The 22,089-nt window shown below is 42.5% G+C and overlaps 1 protein-coding gene across 1 annotated transcript in view; it reads left to right on the top strand.

The window, feature by feature from the left end:
• The window catches only part of LOC103184567 (LYR motif-containing protein 4), a 102,614-nt gene extending 84,219 nt beyond the window's left edge, over nucleotides 1-18,395 (top strand). Inside the window, exon 3 of the mRNA XM_042331959.1 lies at nucleotides 17,506-18,395. Within this exon, the coding sequence (XP_042187893.1) occupies nucleotides 17,506-17,568 (63 nt within the window). The 3' untranslated portion in view covers nucleotides 17,569-18,395. The remainder of the gene's footprint in view (nucleotides 1-17,505) is intronic.
• Nucleotides 18,396-22,089: the final 3,694 nt, after the last annotated feature.

The raw sequence follows: 22,089 nt of genomic DNA, 5'->3' as shown, positions 1-22,089 counted from the left end.
AAAGTTACCAAAGCTTAAATAATTTATAAGATTTTCATCAGATTACAAGACCCATTCTATTGTTTTTCTGCTTGTAGCTGAGGAATATTGTGAACTGTCAACATGCTGCTACAATACAAATTTTATTGGTTTACACTTCAACAACAACAGCAACAATTTGGATTTATATAGCGCCCTCCACGCCGGACGGCGTCTCAGAGCGCTTTACAGTAATGGATCCCAGGACCGAGCCAGGGGGAGGGGAAGGAAGGTGACCAAAGGCGCGGTCAATAAGAAAGGTCTTCAGCAGACCTTCAAGCATCGAGAAGTTGCAAAAATTATTTTATTTGTAAGAAAATATCTTTAAATTCGGTAGAGCACCTTTCACATCAGGAGGACATCTTAAAGCACTTCATAGGATTCACTGTATGTTGTATTTGGTAGGGGAACACCGCAGCCAATTTGAGTAGCATAATTTCCCATAAACAGCCATGAATTAAATGATTAGTTATATCTGGGGGGTTGTTGGCCGGGACACTGGGAGAAACTTCCTTCACTTTTCGAATAGTGCAATGGGAGTTTTAATGTCCACCTGAACAGACAGACCCCTGAACAACCCCCAGCACTGCACTGGAGTGTCATCTTAGACTATAGGAGGCCTGACATGGGATTGAACCCACAACCTTTGACTCACAAGCGAGAATGCTACCAACTCAGCCAGCCTGACACACATTTTGCTAATGATGCAACGCGTAAGCCCAAGAATGAGTAAATATAGAAATAAAACTTTCACTTTTTATATAACTTTCTTGCTTTTTTAGTGATTGACGGGCACAATGACTTTCTTTGGTTTAAGTGTACTTACAGCTGCATAAAAGGTTCAGAACGTGTGCAACTGAATAAACGTATTGAACCTGATAGTTGGAGCAGTTATGACCACGAAGGTTCAAACCTCATTATAATTTAGTGAGTTTTTGCATCGTTAAAAAGTCTGATTTTCTAGTCAATTATTTTAGTTACGGTCAGTCTGGAATTTCCACCGGTCAGAGTGACAGACTCATGATTACCAACAGAATTCAATATTTATGAATCCAGTTGTGAATATTGCATTTTTGACCCCATAGAGGTCAATTGAGTGAGTCTTAATGAGTCTTAATAATTTTGGGTTTGTAATGCACATGGTGAATTCATTGCATAATTGATGCTTTACACATATATGCTGTTGAACAGGCTGAGGGGATGTCGTTTTAACATCTAATAAAAGGCACGTAACCATATGATTCACAAGATTGGTCAGGGTGAAGTTACTTGTGTAATGCTCTGGTCAGACCTGTTGTGGAGTACTGAGTGCAGTTTTGGGCACTGCAGCTTATAACAGCTGGAGTAGCGTTGGAGGTCATACAGTGTAGATTCACCAGAATGACACCCGGATTGAAGGGGGATTAGCTATGAGGACAAAATGGGCAAACTGGGGTTGTCCTCTTGTACAGAGTTGGCTGTGAGGTGATCTAATCGAGATGTTTAAGACAGTAAAGAGAGTTGATAGAGTGGATAAAGAGCAACTTTCCTATTGTTACAGAATCCAGAAGAGGGCAGAGTCTAACAATAACACCGTTATTGGTGAAATCAGACAACATGTCTTTACTCAGAGACTTGTGGGAATGTGGAATTCATTTCCTCAAAGGACTATTAATGCAGAGTGGGGGGAACAGGGAACCAGATAAAAGCTTGGCTATATCGGGGGGTATAATAATAATAATAATCCTTGCATTTGATATAGCGCTTTTAAGGTCTTCTAGATTATTATCAGGCGTATGGAGAAAAGGCAGGCAAACTGTACTGAGCTACTGGCTGAATGGCCTACTCCTGTTCCTGTGCCTGAGATGAGCCCCTACACTCAGATGAAGTGAAGAGAGGGGTTAAGGTGGGAGAAACTGTTGTTGGTACCAATCACCTCCATCTCGAAATGGATGAGACTGGGAACAGGTCATCTGACCTCTTTTCTACCACCACCAGCCCATAACTCTTGCTGTGAAAAGTCAAGTAATGGAAATGAAGAGTTGTGTATTCTGAGTATGAAGGTAAAGAAAATAAATACTCAGTCACTTTTGGGGAAAAATTCCACCTAGGTCTAGGTTTACTTAGGTAAACTTCCACATGTATGCGGATGACACACAAATCTACTTTGCCTCCTCCAGTACCAACTCCAGATCCGCCAATGTTCTATCAGCTTGTCTGGCAGACATCAGGACCTGGATGAGTGCAAACTTCCTGCAGCTGAATGTGGACAAGACGGAAGCCATACTCCTTGGCTCCCGTCAACGTCTTCACTCCTGCGGATCTGAACTTCTCAACCTCCCTGGGCTCTCCTCACACTCACTGAACCAGTGCGCAATCTAGGCATCCGATTCAACCCCCAGCTGTCCTTCCTCCCCCACATACGGTCCCTGACCAGGACTGCCTTCCTACACCTCCGCCACATTGCCCACCTCCGATCGTACCTTACCCCAAATGCAACTGAAACCCTTGTGCAGGCGTTTGTCACCTCCCACCCGGATTACTCAAGCGCACTCCTCGCTAGTCTTCCCAGCTCCACTATGCAAAAAATCCATGTTAGCATTTAGGAGCGTGTAGAATTTGACAAATTGTGAAATTCGGTTTTAACTTTGAAGCAAGTATTTTACCAGCTTCAAAATTGAGGTTAAGAATCTGCCATTTTCAGGAAGCTCCACGATGCTACAGAAATAGAGTAAATCTAGATCCAGGTGGAATTTCTTCCCACTGGCTGGTTAGCAGAAACCTGCAGTAGATGTTTCCCCCTTGTGGCTAAAAGTACAAAAGACAAGCCCGTGGTCGACTTTAAGGAGATGGAGAGGAGCTGTGGTGCTGACGTTTATGATTTATGGATGGAGAACATGCAGCTTGTGATGATGAAGAATGTGTGCAGTTTGTTCTGACTTCTGATATCCCGACCGAACAGTACAAAATGTGCTTGCTGGCTTTGTGTAGTTTAGTGGATCTCAAACTACATTATATTACATTATATTACGCCGACACCATCAGCATCCAAGGCTGCACTCTCCACCTCTCAAAGCCAGTCAGGAACCTCGGCGTTTTGTTCGACCCTGAGCTGTCCTTTCTCCCTCACATCCGCACCACAACTGGCACCGCCTTCCATCACCTCCGGAACATCGCCAGACTACGGCATTACCTCACCCCTCACGCTGCTGAAACCCTGGTTCACGCCTTTGTCACCTCAAGGCTGGACTATGGGAACTCTCTCCTCACCGGCCTTCCCGCCACCTCTCTCCACAAGCTGCAGGTCATTCAGAACTCTGCAGCTCGTGTACTGTCCCTCACCAGGCTTCGGGACCACATCACTCCCACCCTCGCTCACCTCCACTGGCTCCCCATCCCCCAGAGGATTGATTTCAAGATCCTCATCCTCACCTACAAGGCCATTCACGGCCTCGCTCCCTCCTACCTCTCCAACCTACTATCCCCTACCTACCTGCCCGTACCCTCCGTTCCTCTGGCTCCGGTCTGCTCCACGTCCCCCGCCCCAACCGCCCTACCATCGGTGGTCGGGCCTTCAGCTTCTCAGCCCCTAGGCTCTGGAACTCCATCCCCCAGTGCCTTCGCCGCCTCCTCCCTTTCCTCCTTCAAGGCCGGTCTCAAGACCTTTCTCTTTGACCGAGCCTTCAGCTCCCCTCTCGACTCTCTTCCCCCTCCTCGCTCCCTCCCTTCCCTCCCCTCACCCTGACCATTTCCCCCCTCCTGCTCCCTCCCTTCCCTCACCCTGACCATTTCCCCCCTGCTTGGGTCATGACCCAACTGTGCAGCGCCTTGGGACGTCCTCCTGACGTGAAAGGCGCTTTATAAATGGAATCTTGTTGTTGTTGTTGTATATGAATAAAACCTTTCCTATCCTGCAGCAGCTTCAATTCCAATGAAAGGAGAGCACTGTGTTGTTGGTACTTGCCTTTGTTTGGAACATTTTTCTGCTCGCCCCTCTCCCTTGTTAAACCATTTTATATTGCAATGGACCGAGCAGTTTCGAGGGACAACGGTCACTATTTTGGAAGCAGATTTTATTCATTTTGTTTTCTGTTTTCAGAAACTCTATTGCTCCACCGCATCCCTCTCTCTATCTATCTACAAATCCCACCATTAAACCTACCTTTTCGACCTCGCTTATGGTTCTCCTAGCTCACCATTCAACTGTGAAGCTCTCTGAGAAGTTATTCAATGTGAAAGGCACTATATAAATGCATGTTGTTGTTTTTGCTCATTTCCACTCTTGATGTCAGTGATTTATTCACTTGATCTCAGAGATATCATCTCCAATCCTGCTTTCCTCGATGTCCACACAGAAAGCAATCAGGAACAGATTACCCTTGGCTGTTTGTTTATATTCTGCTGAGTCCTAGGATGCCTGGACAAATCATGGCATCCCCATTGCTAGAAATCAAATACCTCACTGAAGAGGAACCTACCATCTTTTTTTTAATCCTTGCACTTGATATAGAACCTTCTCACATCTTCGAGACGTCTCAAAGTGCTTCACAGAATATACTGTAAAGTGAATTGACTGTGTATTTTGTGTGTGAAACGGGCAGCCAATTGCATAAACCAGTGTCTCACAAACAGTCGTTGATTGAAGTGACCAAATTTATTTTGGATATTGTTTCAAAGCGCTTCGCAGAATACAAATACTGTAGGTGAAAGCAGCAGTCAATTTGAACCCAGCAATGTCCCACAAGCAGCCATAAAGTAAATAATAAAATTCATTTGGGGTATTGTTGGCCAGGACACTGGGAGAAATTCCCTTCTTTTTTCGAGAGAAATTTACAGCTAAAAGGAGATTGTGGTTTGTCTTAAAGAAGAGTCCAGGGACAATGTTGCTCAACCTGTGCTATAGTTATAAGCTCAGTGGGGCATGGGTGACAGGTTGGTGCAGAGGAAGAGAAGGTGACCGACAAATAAAAGGCAAGGAAAGCACCATGGTGGTAACACATTTAAACCTGTATTCACTCACCTTTTTTTTAGAAAATACTAGTAAACATTTGATGGAAATATTGTGATCTTCCATGAAATCTGCAACCTAAAATGCTGCAAGTGTTACCGGTCAGCTTTGTTTCTATTGAGTCCCACCCAACGTTACACAAGCAGGACTAGAATTGAGATTTCCATCACGTTCACAAACAATCACATGGGCTGTACACTACAAACACTCACCCCCCACACTGCACACATTCACCATATAGGCACACACATCATATCCACCAAACAAAAAATAGTTGATGTTGCATTAACTAACTCCTTCAAAGCAATAAATGTTGAATAAATAAATAAATGCTCGGCTGGCTGTGGCCTCCTATTTGTCACTTGTGCCCTCTGCTCCATCATCGGTAGCTTTGCCTTCAGCCACTACACCCTGAAACTCTGGAACTTTCTCCCTCAATCCCTCCGCCTTGCCCCCTCCCTCCCCACCTTCAAATCCTGCCTAAAGACCTTTTTGATCATGGTTATGGTCACCTTGCTCTCCCGCTGACGCTTTATCAGACTGCACCACTGTGAAGCACTCTTGGACATTACCCCTTGGACGTGAAGGGTGCTATATAAAAACAAGTTGTTGTTATTAAGAACGTTAGAGGACAAAGGGTTCAATGCAGACAGAGATGAACAAATAAATATTCTGTAGGGATATTTATTCCTATGTGTATTTGTGCTGTGGGGGGAGGGAGAAAAGATGTTATCTGTGAGAGAAGGTCAGATCTAAATAGTTAAGATGGCAGAATGGATACATATTCTGGGATCTTTGCTTGGACACCTTAGGAAGTCGGGAAGTGCCTAATGGCAATCGGGGAGGGTGCTGAGATTCTCCCCAGGAGACTGAGGGAGATGTCTGCAGTCCACAATACATGAGGTTTTTGTGCAGGAAAAGACGATTTGAGGCATTTTTTTCAAATTTTCTGCATTCTTCGAACGTTCCCGGCTCTACTAGTGATGCCTACTGTTACATTCACCTCAATGAAGAATCCTGCAGACCCTGTGCTGGTCTTATTTTATGGATTAAATTTGTGGATTTTATGGAAGAGTTCCAGTAAATGTACACAAGATGCAGTGTAGTCACACACACAGACACGCACACACACATATTGCGGTTTGGCCTAATACATAGCTTTCAATATGATAATTGCTTGGGTGTTTATTGCTATAGAAATATCATTTGCAGTTATTTTTACAGAGAAATTGTTTTAAAAGTTTCTCCCCAGTGAAAGGAGATCCACTATTTCAGGTAATGCCTCCTCATGTCCTCGCCTAAGGGAAATACATGGTATTGAAAACACTGTATTTGTTTTGCTGTCCAAAGCTTGAGATGTATCAGGTGTGGTGCATTTCTGTGCTTGAAGCCAAACCTGCCACGTGTTGTTGCTTCTTTGGCGGGGCATTACTACTGCGTTTTCTCAGAGCCATTTGTGCACATGTGCATGTTCAATGTGGGGAGCTCCATTCCTGTCTTCAGTGCATCAGTGGATCCATTGGTTGAGTTTCTGTTTTGAACCTGACAAGAACAAACACCATTCGTTTGTGCTCCATGACTTGATTATATTAATTTTTAAAAACCACAATTTGTTTTGTATTTTGTTGTATATATAATAATGGTTGTGATCAAATGACATATAATCTATTTTGAATCTTTCTGGTAAGTGGGGGGGAAAGAAGTAGAGAGAGATAGATAGATGTTTCTCTTTTATATTTAATTCACTAGGTTTCCAGGCTTTGGAACCTATAGGTTGTCATGATTAATGAATACAGTGTTTTACTGTGTCTTACAGCTCTCTCTGCCTGTGTGGTTTGTTGTGAGAATTATAGTTTGACCGTTTGAAAGTGAGGAATGCAATCTGGTGTAAGTTAGCATTAAATTGGCAATTCCGCTTATAGACACCTTGAAGACAACCAGTGTGTGGAATGAAAATGCCGCACATACAGATGGGTGGTTTACTGTGGTTAGGAGTAAGATTTAGAGTGAGATTTATTCTGCATTTAGCGCATGCCTACTCTGGGAGCTTTTGATAACACTAAGAATTATTGGGATCTAAATATGTACACCATATGCACATTGAGAATTACAGGTGCCCTAATTAATAGGCAATCCTTTTTCATTGGCTAATTACACTCTTTAGGATGCCTATGATTCCCTCTGTGTACGTGGTTTATATAAAGCTCATAATACTCATGGGTTTACACATTGAGTAAAATGGATGTATCTTCCCTGGTGTTCATCTCCTCAGATGGATTCTGGCTGAGGACAAAATTTACCCCAAAATGCTAAGTTCACACTCTTTGGGGTAATCAGGGAAGCTTCCACCCTTATGCTCTCTGGGGTAATGCACCAGGACAGCAACACTCCCAAGTTACAATACAGTAGAGATACTGTGCTATCACCCGGGTGCACAGTAGCTCTACTGAATGTGAAATACATGCCCAGTGCTGACTGCTCGCTTTCCTGTGCACAGGTGAAGAAAGCTTCCCAGCGTCAAGGCATCCCACACCACTGAAAGCACTCGCGAGAGCAGTAGCCAGCTTCCTACGCATGAGTAGCTCGATGACATGAGTGGTGATGCCAGCAGCAACCTGACATCAAGGAAATGTTGCCCAGTGTCTATCCTTTGTAAGGCAATGTCCAGCTTTACAATGGGATCAGACTGTATTTATCATTTTTGATGCCTGTGGCTCCACATGCAGAGGAGGGCTTCCTGTCATTTTATCTGCCAGCATGAACAGTAAGCATCAACTGCAGAGGACCATTAAAGCCAGGTTGATTCTGATCCCTATGTACAGCTCCAGCAGGAGGCACTAGTTAGAAGTCTGAGGTGGGAACACTGGAAATAGGAAGTGTTTACAATGTTAGAATATTTGTGTGCAGAGTACACATAATACCTAACTCTGCTGTTTCATTAAATGTACCAAGTATATTTGCGATATCTCACCACTATGGTGCAAAGAATGATTTCCTGCAACATTACCAAACGCTCTGAAATGCTTCCAGATGATGCAGCAGCCAATCTGGCAAGGATACTGTCGTACCTACCAAAAGTGGTTTGAGAATGTAAGGACTGGTGGAGTAGTATGCAGTGGTGTTCCCTGGCATGACATAGGAACAAGGAGCCAAAGTATTGTTTGATATTGTTTGGCAAAAAAGGGGACAGACGGGGAGATCTTAAGCTCTCCGGGCTTCTGTCAACTCCAGCTGGGTACCTCTGCCATGCAGGTACTGACTGCTGTTAAGCTCTGCATTTACATGAGGTAGTCTCAAAGAACTGTAGAACTATACAGCACAAAAGGAGGCCATTTGGCCTGTCTAGCACCCATCTCATTTACTTGAAATTTGCTTTTTCCCCAGTTGGGTATATTTGCTGTTCCCCTACCTTTTCAATTTTTACATCAAATTTAGCAATCTTTGCTAAATGTTCCCCAACCATCATTTTACTCATTTGCCTTGCTTCATTTCCTTGAAAAAGGTCAGTTGCCTCCTTCCCAGTTGGACTGGAAACAAGTAAATTAGGAAAACTTGTCATAGAAAAATCTCCCCTCTTTTGGTTATGCATTTTACTTTGATGCCCACCGATCTTAGGATAACTAAACGCACCAATTATTATGACCCTGTTATTTCTGCATAGCTCCTAAATTATTCTGCTGATGTCTTCCTCTACCTCATTCCCGTTGCTCTGTGGTCTATTATAAATTGCCAACAGAGTAAAGATACCTTCTTATTTCTTACCTCTGACTCGAGATAGATTCACTGTTTTCACCAAACCGTCCATCATCCCTAAGTTCCAGTGCTGCAACAGAATCTTTGATTAATACCCCTGCACCCTTTTTTCCCCATTCTATCTATTTTTTAAAATAATGGTAACCAAGAATATTAAGGTCATAGTCCTTTCCTAGATTAAGCTGCACTGTCCTTAGCAATTTGCAACTCTTGCTCACTACTTTAACTCCATTCATATGCTCTAGGTTACTGGGATATTGTATATTGGTAGCAGAATGATTTAGAAACAAATTCATGATTACTGTTCTTCCCTAGCTTCCTTCTCTTCCTCTCCACCCTAATCTCCACCCCTCCCTCTCCCACCCCAATAGCAATCTTGCCTGGATCATTAACAGAGGCAAAGATTCACTTTTCCACAAGGAGCAAGGGAGGGAAAACTAGCTGATCAATTGGCCACATGAAAAAGAAATTGCATCATGCAATAAATGAGTGGACAAAGAAAAGCTTCATAAAAAAGTAGGATAAATTAATTGCTCAATTTAGATTGCATTTGTTTTGACAGGATATACTGTAAAGTTTAGTGACTTGATTTTGCAGACAAATTTCATAAATATCATCAGCCGTGGATTAGTTTGTAGCTAGCAGACTGTACACAAATTGTTGCATGTTTGTCACTGTGGATAGCTGAAAAAATTCTTCCTCTTTCTTAACTTAAATGTAATCATCTTATCGTACACTGAAGGGACTGGTCTTTCATATATTAATAATCCTTGCATTTGATATAGCGCTTTATCACATCTTCAAGACGTCTCAAAGTGTTTCACAGAATATACTGTAAAGTGATATGATTATATTTTGTGGGCGAAACAAGACAGCCAGTTACACACAGCAGTGCCCCACAATCGTGGATTGAGTGACCAAATTATTATTATCATTTATTTTTCAAGGTATTATTACCCCTGGAAAAATGATCCGCCAGTCGACTAACAACAGGGTTACTATTTACTGCAAGGTAAACAGAGGCATATGGAGTAAAGAAACTTGCCTAACGTTTCACCATACTGCGTGTTTTCGTGGATAAAATGTACGTAATCAAACACAGAAAAAAATATTCTTGCAGGACTGCCTGGTTATTTCCAATATTCTGCTTTTATAATAATAATAATCCTTGCATTTTGATATAGCGCTTTTCACATCTTCTAGTCGTCTCAAAGCGCTTTACAGAATATACTGTAAAGTGAATTGACTGTATATTTGTGGGAGAATTGCAGCAACCAATTGCACATGGGGGTGTCCCACAAACAGTCGTGACCAAATTATTATTATTATTATTCCCGGAAAAACGATCCACCAATCGACTAACAACCGGGTTCCTAATTACTGCTAGGTAAACAGAGACGTGGGGAGTAAGGAAACTTGCCCAACATTTCGCCCTGCCGGGAATAGAACCCAGGTCTCTCACTTGTGAGGTGAGTGCTCTAACCATAGGACTACAGGACTTCCTTTTAACAGGAAGCGAGTTGTTGCTCAGATATCAACCATGTGGTTCTGCAGAGAATTCGACTATTAAACCCAGGAGGTGTATGTGTTGTACATGCTTGTACCATGGCAACTGATCAAATAATCACATAGAACTGCTAGAGGACAGCACTTTAATTTAAAATGCCTCTGTTGCCTGAAGAAGGCGCTGACATCTATCGCCCTTCGACTCATTTTATGTCTTGATCGCATTTCCAAAACCAGTGATTTATTGTGTAAAGACGGGACAGGATTCATCATTAAAATAAACCACCTGGAATAGAAACCGCAGTGTTCACAATCAGTGCTGGTAAACGGTGACTCAGAATCAGAGCTGGTGACTCCGGCTGCTGACTGGAAGTGCAGAATAATGTGCTCCAGAGAAGATTACATACGAGCAGAATTCACACTGGTCAATACAACATACCTGCCAGTCACTATGTGAATACTGTATAACCTTTTTGGGCATGGCACTTTATAAACTTTATTTCCCTCATATTGTATGCACACGAAGCAAGGAGGTAGGATGGTACAGACCAGCGATGTCAGGGGTGGCATCCATAATAATAATCCTTCCATTTCCTTTTGCCTTATCAAATCGTCAAAATAACTCAAAACCTTCACAGGATTTACTGTAAACCATCTATTTGTAAGTTAATACAATAACTTGCACCCAATCCTAATGACACACAAACAGCCATGAAGTGATTGACCAATTGCATCTGGGGGATTATTGATCAGGACATAGTGCCATAGGAATCTTGACGTCCACCTGAACAGACAACCGTGACCTTACTTTAACTTCTCATCCAGAGGACAGTACCATTGACAAATGCAGTGCTCCCCCACCACTGCATTGGGATACGAGCCTAGACTATGAGTTCAAAATCCCACCAAGCTTGAGCTCACAGCATTCTGAACCAGAGATGAGAGTGCTGCCACTGAGCCAGACCGATAGCTTATATGGAATATACCCAGGTCAAAACATCAAGATACTTTAATGTGTTGGCTGGAACCTTTCCTCCATACAGCTGTTTTACCTTTCCAGCACCTTGGGACCCCCTCCCAACATGAAAGGCGCTATACAAATGTAATTTTGTTTTGTTTCACCATAAACTTCCTTCATAACTTGATCTTGGACCTCACAAATATGGCAGAGGAAACCTTCTACTTTATATCCAGGAGCTCTGATCCATGAAAGAGGCCTGTTTGGTCATAGGCCTAAGAATGTTTTCATTTTAGCTGGCAAAAGTCTTCTGAAGGTAAGCTATTTGGATAATTTGGTTTACCACAGAGAGTAGCACAACTTTGGGTACCAATGGAAGGTTTCTCTTGTGTTAGAGGGTTCCCCTGAGCATACGTGTGGAGAGTTCCCTCAAGCCCTTTTCTTATCTTAGTAGGTTAATTCTAAAGTGGGTGGGAAGATGTCCATGATCAGCCTTTGGGGAAGATGGTGGTATAAGTGCTCTGAGACACTGCTCTGATCTATATAAGTGCAAGTTATTGTTGCTGTATGTTAATTAATTAATTAATTTTCTCTCTTTGTTTATACAATGCTCTAAAATCACAATGTCAGGTTTACAATAATTAAACATTCAGATTCCCACATAGCTGACCTTGTGGTACAGTATTTAAAGCAACAGTATTTATTACGCCTCTCTTCTTGGTTAGGGTTTAATTCCTGTTCTAATCCTTATATGAAGAAGCAGAAAATAATAATAATCATTGCATTTTGCATTTGATACACCGCCTTAAATCCCTGACTATCCAGTGCCTTCGGACGTCCTCCTGACATGAAAGGCGCTATACAAATGTGATTTTCTATTGTATTAACATGTCGTTGAGACATCTCAAAGAGCTTCACAGAATGTATTGTAAAGTGCATTGACCACGTAGGCGAAACGCAGCAGCCAATTGAGCACGGCAGTGTCCCACAAACAGTCGTGGAATGAGTGACCAAATTTTTAACTTTTTTGAGGGGATTATTACCGACAATCGAATGAAAACCGGGTTCTTACTCATTGCTAGGTAAACAGAGGTGTGTGAAGTAAGGAAACTTGCCTAAGCTTTTGCCCTGCCCAGGAAATGGACCCGGGTCCTCTTGCTTGCGAGACAAGTGTGCTAACTACTACGCTATGGGACTGCACAGAAAGTATTATGAAATAGTTACCAACCAATCACCAAACCTGGACATCAGTACTTATTTTAATCCGAACCAGTTATTGTTTTTTTTACACAAACTGACCACAAACAGACAAACCCATTGCAGTATTTTTGCTTTTGCTTTGAAGTGCTATATTTAGAAAATGGCAATTGTTTTCTTCTGAGAGTTAGAACTACAAAGCATTTGGTTGTTAAATTTAAAATCATTTGATGCAGTCTGCCAAGAGAGTGAGTAACATGCAACACACAGTGTGCAAACTTCACTTGTCTTTCCTGGCATTGATGGAGAATTGTGATTCTTAAGTCTGCCAAGTATATACAGACTTTACTTTCCAAACAGAAAATGACTAAAAGCTTTTGGATACTTTAATTCTCTTGTGGTTGATTACAACAATATTAAAAATTGATTGGGAAAGCCTGTTAAGCAAACGATCCATTTTTCAATCATTTTTTGGCCAAAGATTCATTGTTAAGATCATCTTATCATGGCATTTTTTGGTGCCCATCAGTCAATAGCAAATGAAATTGTCAAAGAATGTGGTCTTTGACAGAATGTCTGTCAGACATCAAGTCCTGGGTGAGAGCTAACTTTCTTCAGTTGAACGTCAACAAGACTGAGGCCCTCCTGATTGGCTCTGCATTCCCCCACCTCCGCAATATCGACCGGCTCCACCACTGTCTCACACCGCAGGTCGCTGAAATCCTCATACGTAACATTGAGGCTTGACTCTGGAACTCCCTGCTTGTCGGCCTTCCCAATTCCTCCCTCCGTAGGCTGCAGATCATCCAGAACTCTGCAGCCCGTGTCCTCTCCCGCACCAGGGGATTTTAGCTTGGATTCTATTCAGGCACTCACTCCCAAAACCAATTTGGCACCTTTTGCTGTGAAATTCCCTCTGGGTACCAGGCTCAGATTGTCCTTTAGGGCATTTTTCATTGAGAAAGATCATCAGCACCTTTGTTTTGTCTGAATTCACTTTATTTTAATTTCTCCAGGCTTTCCATTGTAAAGTAGTTGCCTGCTCTGTCCTCATTTTAAAGTGTAAGTGCTGACCATGTAATTGAGCAGTTCTGATTCAGTTCTGGCATCCTTTTTAATGCTTCCAGTTCTGTACAGTGCACACTTGGCAGTGTTAGCCTTGACTGTAATACAGTAAATTGGAATCAGCCCAGTTACGTTGTTGCACATGATTATTGCAGCTTGAATTTCACTAACCAAGGCACCGAGCATAAAATGTGCAAATTTTGGATTGTACAAAATTTGTGGTGAAAGCAACCTGATGGACTCAAAACTGGAAGATTGTACTCTTGGTTAGAAGTCGCATTTCATTTGCCCATTTCCCCATTAGTGGCATTGTTGAAGAAAATAATAATCCTTACATTTGATATAGCGCTTTTTACGTCTTCTAACTTCTCAAAGCGCTGCACAGAATATGCTGTAAAGTGAATTGACCATATATTTGTGGGCGAAAAGAAGGGAGTCCGAAAAAAGTTGACCAAACACTTTCATGAATACAGTGCTCTCTAAGAGCATTTTGTTGAGTGCATTTTGTTGAGTGTTTTGAGAGCCAATAAGCCTCCATAAACCAGTCATCAAACCAATGTCAGTGTCATTGTGATGACACGCGGGTGGGTGTGTATTGCTCAATTTATCTGTTGGTTTGTATCTGATCCTGTTGATGGCCTATCTTGGTGAATTAAGGACCTTTTCCTTTTGAGTTGTGTTGTTCTACTATGTTTAAATGAAATCAATAGTTTTTTCAAAGGCTGCAGATGGTGAAGGAAAGATTTTTTTAAAAGGTGCTATATAAATGTAAATTGTACTGTATTGTAATTTGCAACTTGCCTCCATCCCTATTCAACGATTGTTGGGGTCTATATGATTCCATGTGACCACAGCGCACAAATGAGAAACCCAATAATATAATTTAAATTAATTCCCTCCTTCGGAAGCTGAAGATGGTACAATCTTATACTTTTTTTTACCCATTCAGATAAACTTTGATAGAATAAAACTTGCATAAGTCTTATCTTTATAAATCATATAATCGCCTAAGTCGTACATTTACCCGAGTCTCGTTCAGTTTCCTATCAAAACCACTTAGATTTCTTTACAATACTCATATCTCATAATAATAATCCTTGCATTTGATACAGCACTTCATCATGTCTTTGAGACATCTCAAATCGCTTCATAGAATATACTATAAAGTGAATTGACTGTATATTTTGTGGGTGTATTAATTACCTAACTCGTACCGCCTCGCCCTTATCCTCCAGCATTCCCGCACGGCTGCATTGATTAACAGGAAATTACATCCTGACCCGCTGACACCTGTAAACCTACCAGCCGGCTGCATTGAATCGCTGGAAACATACAACATCAACAAGGTTACATTTGTATAGCGCCTTTCAGGTCGGGAGGACATCCTAAGGCGCTGGATAGTGTACAGCATTTCAGATCCGAGCTGGGGTCAGGGAGGGGGAGAAGGGAGGGGAAGGGGGGTGGCCGATGGCATGGTCGAAGAAGAGGGTCTTGAGGCGGGACCTGAAGGAGGCTAAGGAGGGGGCGAGGCGGAGTGACTGGGGGATGGCATTCTAGAGGTTGGGGGCAGAGTGGCTGAAGCCTCTTCCGCCAATGGTGGGGTGGGTGGGTCGGGGGACGTGGAGCAGGCCAGAGCCGGCTGAGCAGAGGGAATGGGCGGGTTGGTAGGGGGTTAGGAGGTCGCAGAGGTAGGGTGGGGCAAGGCTATGGAGGGCTTTGTATGTGAGGACCAGGATCTTGAACTGGATCCTCTGAAGATTAGCGTTTAATCATCACCGCATGCGCAAAACAACTTCATTTCTTGCGATTCAACGCTTACTGGTAAGTGAGAATGCAGCAACGGGTCAAGACTCATTGAATCGCAGTAAACATAGTTTTGACCCGTCACAACATGCACACTTACCGTCTGCAGTGACAAACTACCAAAGGCGCACTTATTGGCTGCATTGAATTACGCATTCGCAACGGTGATTATTGATTAAATCAGATTTTATATGCAACTCGGACTTTGCATAAGTCATATAAAATGTTATGGTGCCAATTGATATGACTTATGTGAGTTTTACTGTACTGTATTTGTTATTCCAAATTTTGAATACTCTGGGCGGAGGTAGTCTCAGTGGTAACATCTGGGAGAACCAAATGGAGAACCACCATTTTGTTTGTCTGGTTTCTTTAACCTTGGCCAGACTTTTATAGTCTGTGTTGAGTTATCATATCACCTGAGTCCATATCTTTGCCTTTTTGGGCAATAGGATTTATTGTAGCTGAATAGTTTACCCACCTTGAAGCTGTGGTGCAATAAATGTAAAAGCAGGGGTGCCAAATCAGGGACAAACCTTTTTCAAAAATGGAGTCAAAGAAGCCTTTGAACTTTACACTGCAGATTTTTAATGGCCTCTTGAATTTTGACCAATGAGCTCGGGCTGTGATTTGCATCCGCCTTTAACCTCCTCGAGTGATGGGGTTTATGAGTTGTCGAGTTAAATCTACATCTCTAGAAAAGATGCCTTTGTTTCTCTGACTTCTTTAAAGTTGTAAAGAATTTGGTAAATTATTTTGTTTGAGTTGCCCTATAGTTCTATTATCCTTAGTCACAGACTCGGGATGGTGCAGCATTGAGCCTGCTAGTGGAGGGTATGTGTAAGCAGCTTGCCAGGTTTATCACTGTGATAACTGCAGAGGGAATGGGCGAAGTTCAATATTTGAACTTGGTATAACATAGTGGCCAGTCCACATTCAAGGTCGGAAGAATATCGAGTTCCCTCTAATCTTTTTCCACACTTGGCCTTTGTCATAGGCACATAGGAACAGGAGGAGACAGTTCAACCCTTCAAGCCTGTTCCGCCATTTAATTAGATCATGGCTGATCTGTACCTCAACTACTTCTTTCAATTCCAATTTCTGCTTTCTCCTCATATCCTTTAATACCCTGATCTAGCAAAAATCTATCAACCTCACTCTTGAAGGTGTGGATGGATCCAGCATCCACGGACTTTTGGGGAGAGAATTCCAGATTTCTGCCACCCTTTGAGTGAATAAATGCTTCCTGGTTTCACTCTTAAATGGTGGGTTCTCATCTTAGGCCAACATTCCATTCGACTTTTTGATTATTTTTTGCACCTGGAAACTAGTTTTTAGTGATTTGTGGATATGGACACCTAACTCTCTCTGCCACTCCACAGTTCTTAATTTCTCCCCATTAAGAAAATATTCTGCTTTTTTCGGTCCATAGTGGATGACCTCACACTTCCCTACATTGAACTCCATCTGCCACAGCTTTGCCCACTCATTTATTCTGTCTAAGTCCCTTTGTAACTTCCTACTCCCATCTACACAATTTATTGAGCCTACTAGCTTAGTATCGTCTGCAAACTTGGATATAAAACATTCTATCCTTTATCCAAGTCATTTATATATATATACATATAAATATGGCGAATCGCTGGGGTCCCAGTACAGACCCCTGGAGGACACCACTTGTCACATCCCACCAATCAGAGAATGTTTCCTTTATCCCTACTCTCTGTTTTCTGCCTCCCAACCAATTACCAAGCCACGTCACAAGGTTACCTCCGACTCCATTTCTTCCATTTTCACTAATAATCCTTTGTGTGGAACCTTATTAAATGTCTTCTGAAACTCCATATAAACGATATGCATAGACACTCTCTTATCCAACATTTTAGAAATGCGCGATACAAATGTAATCTTGTTGTTTGTTTAATGACCTCCTCAAAAAATGCAACAGGTCAGGCACGACCTACCCCTCACAAACCCATGCTGACTCTTTGACTAACTCATACCTGTCCAAGTGTTCAGTTCCTCTGTCCCTGATGATGGATTCCAGTATTTTCCCTACAACTGACGTTAAACTGACAGGTCTGTACTTTCCTAGTTTCTCCCTACAGACACTTTACCTTTCTTCAGCTTTCCTCTTTTCCAGGACCTGATGGCCCTGCACTGCAATTATGATTCGAAAAATAATGTATCTTAATGCTGTTGCTCTTTTATTCCTCAGGTGCTAATCGGACACTTGTACGAGGCCAAAAAGCTTGTTGTTGAGTCCAAAGAACTGCATTAGCAAGAATAGCAACAACTGATGTTCCTCCACCTCCTTTAGAATGCAACCTCGGGGTCAGCGATCACTGTCTTCACTGTCCACATTCCTCAAGGACAGATGCTTCTACATTTCTCATGTGTTAATCAACAGATCCAGTGCATGCTCATGTAAAGCTTTGGGATCCAGTGCATGCTCAACCATCTATTCCAATCAGTTTAATGTATTGCTTAGGTGAATAGTATCAGTGCTACTCAATTTCTTTGATGTTTGGGAGTGGTGGTAATGTACAGCTTTACAACTATACGTGGACGTAACTTTTGTATGACTTGTTTTTTTTACATATTAAGACATTTCTTCTACTAATAGATATTGTACTGTTTAAGATTTTTTTTCACGTATGTAACCAATCTAAAAATGGACGTCAAAGGATAGTTGAAATGAAATACATCAGTACAAACTGTGCTTATTGCTGGTTGGATTTGTCATGGTAAGGATTATTACAATTATAAAACCATCCACTACAATCCTTACATTTTGTTCAAAATACTCATGTGGTTACCCAATGAAAAATGCGCTTTCAGCCTCCCAGTGAATGAAAGAGCACAACTTTTTCTCTTATATTAAAAAAGTCTTACAGTATCTTTAAACAAATAAAACTCCACAAACAAGTACTGTAATGCAACCCAGAATTGGATCAATATAAATCATTAACTGTGACTAATGTGTGGTGACGAGAACACTTCTCCAGCAAGGATGCTTCACCAATAATTGTACAGCATTGCTGTGGTGCTTCACAGCACATTGTTGTCTTATTAAAAATGCAGAATAAATGTTAACCATTTCAATGACATTGTAATTCCTTGTTTGTGTTTTGGTGGATTCTGCGGAGGTGAGAATCTACGTTGTGCTATTTTAAAGCTTATTTTCAAACTTTGGGAATAACAACAATTTACATTTATACAGTGTCTTCATTTTGGGAGGACATCTCATAGTGCTTCAAACAGCTGACAAAATAGCCGAAGGCTTGCCCACTAATAGTGGGGCAAATCGGGTGGGAGATGTGAAACATGAGGAGGGATCAGCCAGGGAAGTAACCGCAGAGAGAGGGCGGGGAGGGGCTATGGAGGCATTTGAAAGTGAGGACAGGAATTTTTAATTTGATCTGCTGGGAGTTGAGAACCAGTGCAGTCGAGTGAGGATAGGGGTGAAGGCTGCTGAAGCCTCCTGTGGAAGAAGACATGGGCAGCGGAATTCTGCATAGATAGTGTATGGAGGAGTCGGGAAGACTGACAAGGAGAGCATTGGAATAGTCAAGCCTGGGTTATTATGTGAGAGAGAAAAACACAGTGTTATAAGGGGGAACTAACTCTGCATAGTTCTTGTCTTCAAGTCTGCTGGAGTATTGTTTTCACGTGTGGTTAGAGACTTGGCACCTAAGCCTATACGATCATTACCCACAGAGTGGAATACTGTGATTTAGCTTTCCTGTCAGAAAGATTGCAATTTCAGTCAACACCCAAACAGTGTATCCCACCCTGCCAAAGATAATAATCCTTGCATTTTGATATAGTGCCTTATCACGTCTTCGAGATAATAATAATAATAATCCTTGCACTTGATATAGCGCTTTTCACGTCGGGAGGACGTCCCAAAGCGCTTCACAGAATATACTGTAAAGTGAATTGACTTCATATTTTGTGGGCGAAACACAGCAGCCAATTGGCACAGCAGTGTCCCACAAATAGTCATGGATTGAAGTGACCGATTTATTATTATTATTTTTTGAAGGAATTATTACCCCCAGAAAAGCGATCCGCTAATCGGCTAACAACCGGGTTCCTACTTGCTGCCAGGTATATATATAATAGCCATGTGGAGTAAGGAAACTTGGCCAACATTTCACCCTGCCAGGAATTGAAACCGAGGCGAGGCAAGTGCTCTAACCACTATAGTTCTACAGGAATCCAAGATAATCGAGGATTTAAGAAGACATGTCAATGTGTAACTTGAAAAATTTAGAGCCTTGAACAACTATAATTCTTGTTGGCTGTTTACAACCTACAGTTGATATCCTCAGCCACTAATAAACCAATTGTTTCCCATCTCTTACCCTTTTCCCACCAATTTTCTGCCCTTTACTGAAAGTGCTGGCCTCAGCTGTGTACCAATCACACCCCTTGGTTTTTGCCCAAGTTGATGTTGTTTTTGTGGTAGCCAAGTCTGTTTCGAAGGTGATAATAATAATAATAATAATAATCCTTGCATTTGATATAGCGCTTTTCACGTCGGGAGGACGTCCCAAAGCGCTTCACAGAACACACTGTAAAGTGAATTGACTGTATATTTGTGGGCGAACGCGGCAGCCAATTGCGCACAGCAATGTCCCACAAACAGTCGTGGATTGAAAATGAGGGTGAAGAGGAGGGGACCGAGGACAGAGCCCTAAGGGACACCACACGAGACAGTGCGGGGGCTGGAGGAAAAGCCATTTGTGGAAACAAAATGAAGACGGTGGGAGAGGTACGACCTAAACCACTCAAGGACATGGCCTTGAAGGTTGAGGTGGGAGGACAAGCGGTGGAGGAGGATAGCGTGGTCGACCGTATCGAATGCGGCCGATAGGTCGAGGAGGACGAGGAGGCAGAGTGAGCCCTGGTCACAGATGGTCAAGATGTCATTGGTGACCTTGACCAGGGCGGTTTCTGTGCTATGGGCAGCACGGAAACCTGACTGAAGGGGTTCGAATAATGAATGGGTGAATAATAATGAATGACACCTATCCTCAAAGCATACTGCCTTCACTCGAGGTCTGGAACTGCACATTTTCCAGTCACTATCACCAGATTGATACTGGTTCTTAGTTATCCATGCAAGATCCTCGCACCTCCCTACCTAACCAACCTGCTTACCCCCCACTCCAACATCCGCTGCCTCCACTCAGCTGGCTCCAGCCTCCTATTTGTCCCTCGTGCCATCCGTTCCACCATCGGTGGCGTACCTTCAGCTACTACGACCAAAACTCTGGAACTCTCCCCCTCCATCCCTCCGCCTTGCCCTCTCCCTCCCAATCTTCAAACCCGATCTAAAGACCTTCCTTTTTGATTGTACTTATGGACCCCTCCCGTGTCCCTCTCCCCCTGGGTCATTGTCAGATTTTACCACTGTGAAGCGCTCCGGGGCACCAACCCCGCACACAAATGGAAGCTGTTGTTGTTAACTGTGAATAATTTATTTCAGACTAAATTACATTTGTATAGCCATAGCGCCTTTCACGTCGGAAGGACTTTCCAAGGCGCTGGATTAAAACAACATTCTCTGCCAAGTTTCCCTTTTCCCCTACCAGGTATGTGATTTTATTATCCTGAATAAAGTGGGAGCAACCTAGTTTCTTCAAAGTTGCTTACCAACTCAAGCATGTACACCCTTGGTGCAATACCTCAGTTTTTACAATTCTACAACACCTATCGTCCACATCTTTAACAAAGAAAAAATATTTTTGTATTGATACTTACAATGTTCAAGAACAGAAATATACAGAACCACTAAACCACTTTGCCTTTAACATACTGGAATAATGACAATCTGGCGTTGAAAGATGAACCTGTAGTTCTCTGGAAGGACTAAACTATGGCCCAATACAGTTTTATTTTCAGAGATCCAATTAAACAGCATGGGGTGGACACAGTGTTTTGCATCTGAGCACAGAGCACTGGAGAACTCAAATAGCAAGTTTGCACAGTGTACTCAAGTGACATCATTAATTTAATCAATTTGTCGCTATTTCTTGTATATACTTTGTGAACTGTTGACTTGGTCTTTTTCTTTGCAGTTTTGTCGACCATGTAAACATGCTGCTGGCAGGACCCTGTCCTTGTAGTGCTGCCGGTACTGGCTGTTCATGGGACACTGTTTTGCATTGGCTGTTACAAAATGTACGATTCTGTAATTCAGCTCAGTGCGAGATACATTGCAGTCCAGAATCTACTGCAATTTGGGTCCTGATACAAAGTGTACTGTTGTAAAGTGTTACAGTAACGCTGTTTTTCCCTTGAGAGTTGTTGTATAGGAAGGAAACTGGCTGATTCACAAACTAGACTAAATCACGAACACCAACAGTATTCAGCCACTCAGGTGGGCAGAGCCATCATAAGCTGTCGTTCCCAGGTCCTCCCACCAAGTTGAAGGCACATGCTGTTGAATAGCTGAGAGGAAACTCTGTGGCTTGGGACGATAGCTGCTGGGAAGACGTTACCTGGTGTCCAGATTCATGAACACGTGTTCATATATCCAGAACTTGGCATACACGTTGATTGATATGCAGAGGTGAGCAGCCACTGCTCAAGCTTTGCATTTCCAACTGATGGAACCATTGGTCGATGGTGGTTGAGCTACAACAAACCCTGAGTCTCTGGCCAAGCTGTAAGCAGGAGGATGGTTAACAATGCTCTCACGCATTTTACACTGAGCTGTGCTGCTCATCAAAAGGCTTGCAGGGATAGTTCTTGTATCTGCTCTCCACCTAGTGAGGGCTCAGACGTGCAT

Source organism: Callorhinchus milii, unplaced genomic scaffold (assembly GCF_018977255.1).
Source record: "Callorhinchus milii isolate IMCB2004 unplaced genomic scaffold, IMCB_Cmil_1.0 Scaffold2, whole genome shotgun sequence".
Lineage (NCBI taxonomy): Eukaryota > Metazoa > Chordata > Chondrichthyes > Chimaeriformes > Callorhinchidae > Callorhinchus > Callorhinchus milii.
The sequence above is the reverse complement of the archived record's forward strand: the minus strand, read 5'-3'. Positions and strand labels throughout refer to the sequence as shown.